The sequence below is a fragment of the Antedon bifida genome, chromosome 6 (assembly GCF_963402885.1).
Source record: "Antedon bifida chromosome 6, ecAntBifi1.1, whole genome shotgun sequence".
Lineage (NCBI taxonomy): Eukaryota > Metazoa > Echinodermata > Crinoidea > Comatulida > Antedonidae > Antedon > Antedon bifida.
The window spans coordinates 13,121,758-13,135,882 of NC_136231.1; the positions used below are offsets into that span (position 1 = coordinate 13,121,758).

General features: G+C 33.4%; 1 protein-coding gene across 1 annotated transcript in view; it reads left to right on the forward strand.

Annotated features, from left to right (window-relative positions):
• Nucleotides 1–14,125, forward strand: part of LOC144845413 (glycogen debranching enzyme-like) — a 130,681-nt gene that overhangs the window by 70,962 nt on the left and 45,594 nt on the right. Inside the window, exons 15-16 of the mRNA XM_078702722.1 lie at nucleotides 9,954–10,207; nucleotides 11,227–11,360. Of these exons, the coding sequence (XP_078558848.1) occupies nucleotides 9,954–10,207; nucleotides 11,227–11,360 (388 nt within the window). The remainder of the gene's footprint in view (nucleotides 1–9,953; nucleotides 10,208–11,226; nucleotides 11,361–14,125) is intronic.

Below are 14,125 nucleotides of genomic sequence, written 5' to 3' on the forward strand. Positions count from 1 at the left end.
GGACCCGCCATTTATTCCAATTTTTAACATGGCGACGGTATCAAAATGAAACACTTAGATAGCAATTTCAGAAGAAAATTATCTCAGGAACAACATATTAACGTGTAGAAGAAATTTGAATACGTAAAATATAGATGCGCACCCTCTTAAATGTGATGAACTATTACGCAAAATATGAAAATACGACTTTTTTTATTCAACTGGCCATATGATGACGTCACAACATCCGATTGGCAAAATGTTTACATGAATTCGTATCTAAAATCCAATAGCTTCCAGAAAACGTTTTAATCGTGATTATCACATTTTATTCTTACGAGCTATTACAGATTAAAATTTACTGTAAAGATGAAATTAATGACCCACGTAATTAAAATGTTTAGGCATGATGACGTCATAAAAATTAAAATATTTTTATCTCATGCTAAAGAAAGTTGATTGACCTACACAATATATAAATGTAGGAGAAAAAGGAATACAGATAAGCGTGATGCGCTCCATTGAATGTGATGAGCAATAACGAAAGAGACAAAAATCCTATATTTTACATTTGTGTGGCCATACGATGACGTCACAATGTTTTTTTAGCCTTATCGATGCATGATCCGATATCTACAACTCATCAACTTCTAGATTTTGTAATAAAAATAAACGGTTCACGGTTTACTTTAGAAACTATGACTGTTTAAAAAAAGACATAATTTTGACGATTTTTTAAGCTTTTTCATAAAAAACGCGCACAAATTGTCTAATTCAACGTGTTCGTATGGCGTTATTTAAACTGGAAAAGGTCTAAATTGTTTTCAAAATTACTAGTAAAGGCTTGAAAAATATAATTCAAGAGAAAAAAATATGTTTTTAACGCTACGTGCGCACCGCGTGCGTAAAAAATTGCGCGCCCGTGGGAATTTTTGACATGCTCAAAATGACAAAAAACGCATAAAAAGTTGATTAGCAATTAATTTTGCGCATTTTGAAATTTTAAATGCGCGTGCGCGCGTAACTTCTTGTGAAACATTTTTAATCCGTAGTAATCCGTAGAAAGTTTGCCCCTGATATGACTTAAATTTTGTCAAAGTGTCAATACTAAATGACTTTTGGTTTTTAATCTATGATCAATCATTGAAATTCATATAATTGCGCGTAAGTCACGTTGCGCAACTATGACGTCATTCAAAAATAGGAGGTGCACAACTTCACGTAAATGCCCATATGTTGTCAAAGTTATGAAATGTTATGTTTACACATTTTAGAGAAACGCGACTCACAAAAAGGAAGGAAGGAAAGAAGAATAATACAGAAAAAAACTATTGATCCCATACAATAACAAGGAGTTATCCGCTCTACCAAGCGGATAACTAATTATCCGCTCTACCAAGCGGATAACTAATTATAAGTACAGTTTGACCTCTGCCAAGGAGGTATATGTAATCGGTAGCGAGTGTTTGTTTGTTTGTTTGTTTGTTAGTTAACAGGATTACTCAAAAAGTAATTACTTTTCCACAATGAATATACAGATAGATATGTGGTCAAGGACCATTCCATTAAATTTTGGGACCATAGTCCCAATTCTGGACCACTTTTTTAGTATACTTTTCAGACCTGCTAATGTTAAAAGATAGGACAGAATTTTTCAAAAGTTGGCGAGCAGTCTTAAAGTAACAAGTAAACTGAAATTGCATTTTCTCAAGAATTTTTGTACAAGAGGCAAGAGTTATAATTTGTGATTTGTAATTTTAAAACATAATTTGATTTAATGTGCACATTTTTTGATGCGAGTAGTTTAAAAAACTTATTTCTTTTCAAATTCACTCGTTTGATTTTCGCGTTGCTGTTCTATTGTTAGTCAACTGAAGCTATTGTTAATTGAAAGGCTTGTTACATAACCATTACACCAAACTCGCATACACATGCTTGTAGTGAAATTAGCCTAAATGACAAACAGCATTAAGACACACACAAATATATATTTTATTTTTTTTTAACCGGAGAAATCTTATGTAGGAAAATGTTTACAGTATGCGGAGGTATGCACTCTCGGAGTGGCTTTCTAGTTTTTATTGAAATCAATAATGATAGTTTTTATACTGTTTTAGTACAGTAAAGTGTATTATTAATAATATTAGGCTATAAATAATTACAATAGCCCGGTGGAAAGAACTCGGATAACATCAACCAAATCCCTCCATGGATAAACACAGGTCTAAGAGAAAGACATGTGCCTTAAAAAATGACATTTTGTATACATATAGTATAAGATTATAATATTCGCTAATGTTAACAGTACATAATTATTTAAACGTTAAATATTTTTTAGGGAATGTAGGCTCCGTCTGTGTCTTTTATTTTATATGCAAAAAACTACGTAAAACAATTTATTAATAAACTATTACTGTTTACTATTAGTATTACAATGAACATTTGATTAATAAGCCCGGAAAAGCAATACCAGCATTATCCATTATAAAATTGCATTATATTCCAAATATGTTGTTAAAAATTAGGACATATTGTAACAATGATGATGTACGTGCTGCTGCATATACATCGTATGTTTGTATACGTATTCAGTGTACTTGTCTTGTCTTGTTTAATTTAAAATTCAATAAATGGTTGATATGAGGATATTTTAGGTATAATAAGATTGTTTTATAACTGCTAGAAGGCCGAGCTGCGCCTTCTAGCAGCTGTTTCCTCACAACTGCTACATGTTTCTGCGGACCAGGGATTTTCCTTTTTAAAAAAACGCACTAAATCATGGACAAAATGTGGCGTCTTCTTATTTACCAAAATACCTGCATGTGAAACCGTGAAGTCACTTCATAATCATATTGGCGATGAGGATCGTTTTTTATTTGAGTATTTGTTATTTCTTAATTTTGAAAAGCATAGTCATAACCACAATAATATTAAATAACAATAGACATACTTGTCAATAAAAGCAATTGATCAATAAATATAACTCATTATCTTACATAATGCTTTGTTTTAACTAATCTATACGATAGGCCTAAATCTACATATCACATTTATTTTTATCCTAGAACTACTAAAGCAAATATGAACTGGTAGCCACTTTTAAACATCATAGAAAGATTCGTAATTATGTATATAATAGGAAATAAACATTATTTATAATGTATATAACATTTAACGCGACCAAAATAAAACGGAATCGATATCAACGCAACCGATATGACTCAAAAATATCATACCGAAATAAAACTGGGAATACTAGGCCTATATACTACTCTTTGTCTAGTCTAGGCTAGCTAGTCTTATAAGATATTTTCCATACTTAAAACAACAAATAAATAAAAAACGATATTTGAATTTAAAACTATTTTAACGTAATAGTGAGGTTAAAAGATGTCAAAAAATAGGGTCCTGTGTGCAATTTGTGATGAAAGTTGTCAACTTATCTAAAAATCTCTAGTGGGTACATCAAAATAAACAAGAAAAATGTTGTTGCCCAATCTGTAACCCCGTGGGGGCTCTTACTTATATGGGCCTTTACAAGATGGCGGCCAAAATATTCAAATAGCTTATATCTTCGTAATGGCTGGTGTTACAGGTTTCATTTTTGTGTCAACTAATTTACAACATATATTCAAAATTCAAAATTCAATAGACATTTATTTACAAAATCTGAATACATAGGAAAACAAGAAACAGGATTGTACAGAATTATAAAAATATGTTTCAGAAAATGAAGGCAAGAGCCCTCAAAGATGTTGGTAAACATCTTGTGTTGGGCGAGCCTTAACACAAATAAAAAAGAAAAGAAATGCATTGAAGAAAATAATAATAAATTTCGTAATCTAAAATATGAATAACAGAAGAAAAAAAAATCTGTTGGTACTGCAGATCGAGACATGACTGATTAATAAACATTTAATAGTAGAAAAGGTGTATTTTTTTAATTTTGAGGTAAGTATCTTAGGGGAAGCAGATTTTAAAATGGAGGGTGGTAGGTTGTTCCATAGGGTGGGTCCAGAGTATCGAATGTTATGTTGGAAAGAATTTGTTCTATGGGAAGGTATAGATAATTTATTTTTAGTACGTGTGTGATGGGAATGAAAGAAGGAATTGGAAGTAAATAGATAACAAAGATGGTAAGGAAGGATGTTTTTATATATATATATTTATATTCACTCTAATACAACATTATGTGTCAACATGGAAAGGAATTCAGCAGTGTCTCCTCGTTCAGTTCATTGACACAGTCACGTGGTCTGGCTTGTTGGACGGCTTTAATTGTTGGCATCTCTTTGTGTAGACTGTAGAGCAGGTACCAAGATCTATATTAGAAACTGACTCAACTCTTTGTTTTGCCCTCAAATGACTCGGATACAGGTTTCTAATAGCCAATATAGGACTGTAAATCACACCTGTATCACTCCCCTTTAAAGCATGCAAATTATTTGTACAAGTTACATGAAATATGCAAATTAAGGGGTGAAATTACAGGTTCCTATATATCGAAAACCACTAAGGCTAGAGAGTTGATTTGTTCAAAACTTGTTCAGAATGTAGATATTTATATTTGCTCTAATGAAACATTTTACGGAAAAATGACCAGAAATACAACAATTGACCCTCGACCCCATTTCATCAATGTTTGCATACATAATGTGACTAATATGTCTGTAGAGACTTTGTTTTGGACTCAAATGACTTGGATACATGTTTCCTATAGTAGGCATAGGACCGCTTTGTAATTCCCAAAATCACATCTTTGTCACACACCTCGAAGATATGCAAATTATTAGTACAAGTTATGTGTTCTTTGATTTATATAGTGCTTATACAATCAAAAGATTGTCCCAAAGCGCTGAGAGAAAAAACAGAAAGAAATTACAAAGAAAAAAGATGGGTTTTCAAGAGTGTTTTGAAAACTATAATAGAGGATGCATTTTTAATAGGATCAGGAAGATTGTTCCACAGTTTAGGAGCTGCAAAAGCGCAAACTGAAGATCTACGTATAATTAAATTGGAAATTATGATGGGGATTTGTCGTGAACAGATTTATATGTAATTAACATTAGTTTGAAAATAATTTGTTGTTTATTTGGAAGCCAGTGAAGTTTAAATAATATTGGTGTAATATACGGACACAAGTTGAGTTGCAGTATTTAAAAGAAGTTGTAGTTTATAAAGTTCTTTATTTGGTAGACCAAACAAAATGGCATATTTGCAGTAGTCTAACCGTGATGTTATGAGTGCATGGACAAATTTTATAAGCGAGGAGTGGGTTAAGGATTTGCGTATTGAACATTTACTAATGTTGTTGATATGTCTGGACATAGTCATTGCTGAGTCAAATACAACTCCGATATTTCAAACCAACGATAGTGTGATTGGGATGTTGCCAATGCTGATGTTTCTAGCAATAGGCAAATTCTTGGAGTGTTTTGAATGAAGAAATAAGACTTCTGTTTTACCAGGGTTAAAACAGAGCATGTTTTTAGTTAGCCAATCCTGAACATCAACAACACAAGCTTCGATAACCGACTTCGCCACATTAAACTCTGCTGGATTGAAGCTGGTGTACAGTTGCGTGTCATCTGCGTACACATGATATTGGACACAATGTCTCCTAATGATATCACTCAAGGGCGAGATGTAAACTAAAAACAATACTGGACCCAGTATTGATCCTTGAGGAACACCGCATTTCAGGTCGATAGAGGTGGATTTGACATTACCAATCTGGACCTGCTGCTTCCTAGAAGACAAATATGACTTGATCCAAGTCAGAGCAGATCCACGGATACCAATAGACGAGAGTCTTGCAATAAGAATAGAATGATCAATGGTATCAAAAGCTGCCGAAAGGTCGAGGTACACAGACAAAACACAATTACCTTTATCCAGAGCTAAAATAATATCATTATGCACCTTAAGAATGGCTGACTCTGTACTGTGGTGCTTTCTGTATGCTGATTGAAGAGTGTCGAACGGATTATTGTCGTCAAGAAAATGTATGAGATCTAAAGCGACGCATTTCTCAAGGATTTTGGACAAGAAAGCGACATTAGAAATAGGTCGAAAATTTTCCATGGAAGTATGATCCAATGAAGGCTTCTTTAAAATAGGTGTAACTAGACCCAACTTTAAATCATCAGGAAAAGTACCAGTTGATAAAGATTATATTAACAATAACTAGATGGTTCTCGAATACACAGTAATTTCAGCTTTTTTTTTTAATGTACGTTCTGCAGGACTATAATAGTTATTGTCGTTTACAGAAATGAATAAATAGACACGATGATTTATGTAGTCAACTAAAATTAGCACCCTGGGAATTACTTCCGAAATAGAAACATGTCACAAAACAAGTCCAAATTTTTATTGGACTCATTTAAACAATGTTTTGTCTGTAACATTAGGGTTGAGGGATGGGGAAGAGGATATGGGTCAAAGAAGAACAATTATCTACTTTATCTACTCAGTAACGAAATATGTTTTTCATGTTTTATAGGCCTATAAATAATATACCACTTGATACAGTATCACATTTTAGCGATTTAATACTTTGTTAAAACTGTCACTGTCATAGTCGTTTGAAATAGCATAGTACATGTAACTTTGATTGAAAAACATTTGGTAATGCGGTACTCTGAAAATTCCTTGATAGTGCATGTGTTGTGTACTGTGTTTTGGTGGTCTGTTAACCTCAGATATATAACCTACAGTCGAGTAAATAACTCAATGTAATTTAGTATACAATGATTGCAGTAATCACCGTGTCTATAACGCAAATCAATAAAACGCCAAATACGCCACACATTTTTTTCGCCCGTGTACATTCAAGACATTTCATGTTTATTTTATGCTTATGAAATAATAAAAGAACACCATGTTTCTTGTTTATTTTTATCGTTTATACTGCATACAATTATTATATAAAAACCTTCATAATATATCACGCTAACGCTTGCACACACGGACCAGGGCGGTATAATAAACTGAAATGAAAAATGGTGTATTTATGACGTCAGCATTCACACGAGAGGGAGGAGCGAGCATGCAGCAAGCTGGACAACGTGACGTAGGAGTGCGTGTGTTTTGAAAATAACTCAGTTGTGGGTATTTTCCGAAGATTTTAAATCACGTTTTCTTTTCTTGAATTCATAATAAATAATAATTAAACTCTTAGCTCTTTCACTATAATGCTAACCCAGCTCTAGGCCTACTCTTCTTAATCTTAATTAAAAGAGTCAGATGCGTCGAATCCACTTCTAGCGACGGTCGCAGGTAGGTTGCATTTTTTTTTTTTAAGAATTAACGGTGTTGATATTCTGCATTCTGCAGTGAATTTACAGCATTTAAGTGGTACCTTCGATAAAACTCTGATACCACCACCTCTCTTACCCAGATATTTTAACTAAAAAAAAGAAAAAATTTTACGGTATATACTAATCTGCACTGTTCTTTATTTGATTATTACTGTATTATCTGCAATATTGCACAATTATTCACTATACAGTAGTATTTACATTAAAAATCTACAAAAATATATTAAATTTTGGAAAATACAAATACAATGCTAACTAAAAAAGAATATTAAAAATGTTTACAGTATATATTAAACGTTGTCTGCAGTGCTCCTCATTTGATTGTTTTAGGCAGTAATATTGCACAACCATTCATTATTTTTTAAATTTGATTTTTCACAGGAGGAATTTAATGTGTTTATAGTATAGGGAATCGTTGAATTTTTATATCGGTTAAGTTCTTATTTTAGGTAATGTAAATCTATTGGGGTTACGTAATCTAGATATATTAGGTCTTTCAGCAGGCAGCATATTACGATGCCTCTCTGACTTAAGAATACCTTCTCCAAATTTTAATGTTAATTTTTCTCTACGTTCAGCAAGGCTGGTAATTTTAAGTTGAGTAAGGGCCGTATCATAGCTCTCATTGTCCTGGCCAAGTATAATTACGCATGCTCACCTTTGCAACCTCTCAATTTCATTAGCCTGATGTTTTGTAATGCTAGAGTGCCAAACAACACATGCATACTCAGTCAGTGGTCGAATATAGAGTTGATAAATACTTATCATGTCACCAAAGGTGCACTATAGCCTCTCAATGCATATAAAGAAGAAACATTCTTCTACTTGCTCTAGAAATAATACTTTTGATTTGGATATCCCAACCTAAGTTGTCTTTTAGCTCAAGAACTGATAATTTCATGCTACTGTATGTACAGTATCAATTTTTCCACCACTTCTAGTAAGCTGGGGGTAGTTTATTTGAGATTTCATAAAATTTATATTAACATGGCATAGATGGCTTGGGTAGCATGTCATTTTGTTTACACCAACCACCCAAGGAATCTAAAATACTATTATTTTTTATATTAATTATTTCTCCCCCAGTGTTAGATCATCCACAAATTTCCAACGATTATCAGTGGTGTTACCCGCATCATTAACCATAACGGTAATTATGCTGGGTCCCTGTTTGGTACCCTGGGGGACCCCACACGTTATAGTTCTTAGTTCAGAACAATGTCCCTTAAATTTCACACACTGGGTGCGATTCATCAAAAAACTGCTGATCGTTGAAATTATCGACGGTCTAACACCAGATTCTATCATCTTTGGGATAGCAACATTGCTATCAGGTTGTATAATAGAGATTTCAAACGCTAGTCCGCTAATTACTCATGTTTCTGTTACATTTCCCTGTTTGTTTTTCTTATTTAGTCTTGTTATTTATGTTATATTTATACTAACTCAAGTGTACTCAAGGACCCATATCTCATAGCTGTATATTTTTGCCGTTGTGACAATAAAGTTTTATCGTATTGTGTCGTACTGTATCAAACGCAGTTGTGAAATCAACTGTACATAATGTGGCATAGGTCCCTGTCAAAGGTCAATAAAATTATTTCCGTTCACTTTTGGACAAAAAAGTTCGTTAGATCAAATATAAATATATAGGCCCTGAGCAATTTGCATTAAACTTTTTCTCTCTAAGATTATTAGTTACAGAAATATAAGAAGACAAGATCAAAGGTCGAAATGCCAGAAATGGTAGTTTCAGCCATTTTTTGGACAACATGTTGTATTAGAGTGAATATAAATATATATGTTGTGAATTATTTGACACTAAAATGAAACCTGTAACACCAGCCATTACGAAGATAATATTAAATATTACACAGGGTTACAGATTGAGCAACAACATTTTCCTGGTTTATTTTGACCTACTAAAAATATTTAGACAAGTTGCCAACTTTCATCACAAATTGCACATGGAATACCTCTTTGAACCTATAAGGGGTGACATTGCGATGGAATGACTTTGTGTTGGGCGACTTAGCGATAGGACGACTTTGCGTCGGGGCGACTGTGCCGGGGACATTTTGCGATGGGGCGACTTGACTGGATTGTATAGAGCGCCGTTCCGCAACCTATGTGTCGCGACCCAATGTTTGGGTCGCGAAAAAAAAAATGTATCTGTCGCGAAATTGTTATCAATTATACCCTGATCTATATGTGAAATGTTCTCAGTTTTGTACAATCTACAACACTGATTACATTTTACATCTACAGTTTTTCCCTATGTTGACGCACGGCGAGTACCGTAGCGTACACACAATTGGGAATCGATGACGGGGCAATGGATGCTTTTGACACATAGTTCGTTGTTATACAAGTGGGGAATCCCCTTTTAGGACATGGATTTAATAACCTACCACTGGTATTTTTCTGTAGTTTGCAAAGGAGTGTGTAACTTGACTGCAAACTTTTACAATGAACATTAGAATAATAGAAGGAACATGGGTCGCGGTCAAAAAAGGTTGCAGAGCGCTGGTATAGTGTATACGAACGTATATGAAACATAGGTGTTTTTTTGTTTTTTTTTGCAACATGGTGTACAAAAAATTACCTTTAAACAATCAGTGTTTTGACTATCAATATGAATTTGTTTTGCAGAATCAGCTTGAATCCTGTTGCCCGAATGGCAGTGCAGTCTCTACGATCATGTATTTCTCAGTTTGGTTACCGTGTCAGAACTCTAAGCGGCAATTCTCCACATAGTAATTGTGATTTCATGTCGATTGCAGAAAAACTAACTCTTGGCGATATGAACCTGGTCCTGTATCGATGTGAGAATGAAGAGAAGGATGATGGAGGAGGGCTTTATAACATTCCAGAACATGGTAACATGGTGTACTGTGGAGTCCAAGGTAAGGCCTAGCGATCAGTGGTTTTTTGTAATGGTTTAGGCTCAGTTGCACAGTTACAAGCAGACATAGTAATAATTGTATATTGATCTTTAATACCCCATAACAGATTTCTAAATACCGTACTGACAATATTTCTATCTTCACTTCAAAGTTCTGTTACCCTGGCAGATGTTGTACATGTATAAAACCCCTTTCACACCAAAAATCTGCAGTGATCTCCGGAGACACCCCGGAGTTACCCCATTCACACCAATCTAGCAACACCGGAGTTTAAAAAAATGTAAATACTGCCCTCTATTTTGTTTGTTTACATAGTGATGATCATTTTAAATTGATAATATTTTAAATTTAATAATTATTTTCAAAAGTCTCAAGCCCGAATTTTTAACCAAAACTTTTTGTTGTTTTGTTCATACTTTGACTTAAAAAAGTACTAGTTCGAGCTATTCAAATTAGATTCATAAAAGAAGTTGTCGCAGTTTGCAGTTAGGTCAAAATTTGTCTCGATTTAGTCACCAATTTAGTTGAAGTTCGGTTAATGAATACGGGCGTCAGAAGTCATATAATTTATACTGTTCATTATTTTTTAGACCCGCTATATAATTGTGTACAAATATTAAAAATATTTTGAAATAAAACTAAAGCAATGATTGATATAATGTTTAATTTATACTATTCATTATTTTTTAGACCCGCTATATATTGTGTACAAATATTAAAAATATTTTGAAATAAAACTAAAGCAATGATTGATCTTGTTAGGATGACCTTTTGACCTTAAAAACTTTGATCTTTCACACCAAAACACCGGTGTGTCCCTGTGTCCAAAGAACATTCAACTGTTCAACCCTGGTGTTTTGAAATCCGGAGTGTCTCCGGAGTTTTGCTTATGGTGCGAAAGGGGTTTTAGAAAATAACTAACTAACTTCCATTTATAATTTGTATGTAGTTATAACAAAGAATAAACAAAAATGTTTCTAAGCCACTGGTAAAAACTTTGATTATTATATATTACTCAGGCATCATGAGTTTACTGTCTAACATAAATAAAAACAATGATTTGGGACATCCACTTTGTGAAAATCTCCGCCAAGGTGATTGGATGGCTGGCTACACAGCAGACCGACTAAAAAGCCATTCTTCAACCAAACAGGTATGATGTTGCTTAAGAGTAGTTTCTGGTCTTTTGTAGCTTATATTACATAGCCTGTGTAAATGATGAAAGCTTATGAGTGTAATGGTACAAATAATGGCATGAGGTGAATGATATGTTATGTTATATTTCAGCGAGGCGAAGCAATGTTGAAATTTAACCTTTCATCATTCACCAAATGCCATTATTTGTACAATTATACAAAACATTCATTATTTGTTTTAAATAACATCAAAATAAATTCCTGTCATTTGAATCAGATTGAATAAAATGTATGCCTACATTTGATTCACATTCATTGAAACAGTAACATTTGGTTTTTAATAATATATTAAATATTATATATATTTGGATTTTATAAACACACCTACTGTAGTGTTAATTATGTCAACAAACGACCAAACAATCCTAGGCCTGCAAGGCTAAATATATAATATATAAACTTTTATTTCGCAAATTCAATAAATATAATAAACTTTATGTCAGCAATTTACAAGCCATATAAAATACAAAAAAAGAAAATAAAAGCATATACAAAATCATCATAAATCATTTAAAAAGTAAATAACTAGATTTGAACTCGTCACTATGAACGAATTAGGTTATCTGCCGCGCAAACGCCACATGCACTTCATACGTTAAAATATTGTGCACATAAAAACGATTATACCATTGTGACCTGAAAAAAATAAAATGTTAGTGTGCCCTCTATTTTACATTATATACTGTATAAGTACTACATACAGTGCAGAATAGGTGAAAATAACAGGTCTCGCCTTTTTATCCAAATTTTAACATGATGACGTCATCAAAATGAAACATGTAGATATCAATTTTGGAAGGGAATTATCTGTGCAACAACATATTAACGTGTTGAAGAAATTTGGATACGTAGAATATGGATGCGCGCTCTTTTAAATGTCATGAACTATTATGCAAAATATGAAAATACGACTTTTATAATTCAACTGGCCATATGATGACGTCACAACATCCGATGCGCAAAATTTGTACATGAATTCGTACCTACAATTCAACAGCTTCCAGAAAACGTTTTAATCATGAGTATCACTTTCATTCTGAGGAGCTATAACATATTGAAATTTACTGTAATGATGAAAAAAGTGTTTCACGCTTTTGATCATGATGATGTCATCATTGATTGACCTAGACAGAATCAAAATATGAGGGAAAATGGATTAAAAAAAAAAAAATTGTTTTATGGTTTTCGATCTATGTTAAATACGCGAAATTCATAAAATCGCGTGTAACTTACGCTGCGCGACTCCAAAGTCATATAGCGAAGTTTCTTGCACATCTACAGCTACAGGTCAATCTTATGACAAAGTTACACAATCTTATGTTGGCCAGAATTAGAGATACGCTGCCAACAAAATTCGTGGAAAGAAAGAAGAATAACATAGAAAAACTAGATTTGAACTCATCACTACGGACGAGTTAGGTTATTCGCAGCACAAACGCCACGTGCACGTCATACGTTAGAATATTGCGCACAGAAAAACGATTATGCCATTGAAAAAATGTTAGTGCGCTCACTATTTTGCGTCACGTCTAAGTATATACTATATACGTACTACATACAGTGCAGAATAGGTGAAAATAAGTGACCAAAGTTATTGACGCTTTTGAACATGATGACGTCATCACAATTTAAAAAATTTTAAATCATGCGAAAGATAATTGATTGACCTAGACAATATAAAAAAAAGGTGGGGAAATGGAATACGGATAAGTAGAGATGCGCTCTATTAAATGTGATGAGCTAAGACGAAAGAGACAAAAATCCTATATTTTATATTCGAGTGGCCATACGATGACGTCACAATGTCCGGTTAGCCATATTCATGAATGATTCGGTATCAACAACTCATCTACTTCCAGAATCTGTAATTTTTAAAAAGTTCACGTAGTTTAGAATCTATGACTTTTAAAAAAAAGGCATAATTTTCACGAATTTTTAAACTTTTTCATCAAAAACTCGCGCAAATTTTTCAATTCTACGTGCTCGTATGATGTGATTTTAAGTCGAAATTGTTTGAAAGTTGGTAAATTTACTAAAAAAGACAGAAAAACAAAAATCAAGCAAAACAACGATGTTTTTGCGCTATGTGCGCACGTGCGCGTAAAAAAATGCCCACGCGTGGGAATTTTTTAAATGCTCAAAATGACATGAAACGCGTAGAAAATTGATTAGAAGTTGATTTTTCGCATTTTAAAATTTTAAACGTAACTTTTTGCGCAACCTGCCATTTTTAATCCATAGAAAGTTTGCGCTTGATATGACTTAAATTTTCACCAAGTTTCAATACAAAATGACTTTTGGTTTTTAATCTATGATCAATCATTGAAATTTATAAAATCACGCGTAACTTACGCTGCGCAACTCCGAAATTGTCGAAAAGCTTGGCTGCACATCTACAGCTATAGGTCAATCTTATGACAAAGTTATACAATCTTATGTTGGCCAGAATTAGAGATATGCGACCAACAAAATTCGTGGAAAGGAAGAAAAACTTAGGAAAAAAAAAACAAAAAAAAACTAGATTTGAACTCGTCACTACGGACGAGTTAGGTTATCCACAGCGCAAACGCCACGTGCACGTCATACGTTAGAATATTACGCGCAGAAAAACGATCATGCCATTGAAAAAATGTTAGTGCGTTCTCTATTTTGTGTCACGTCTAAGTATATACAGTATAACACTATACGTACTACATTCAGTGCAGAATAGGTGAAAATAAGT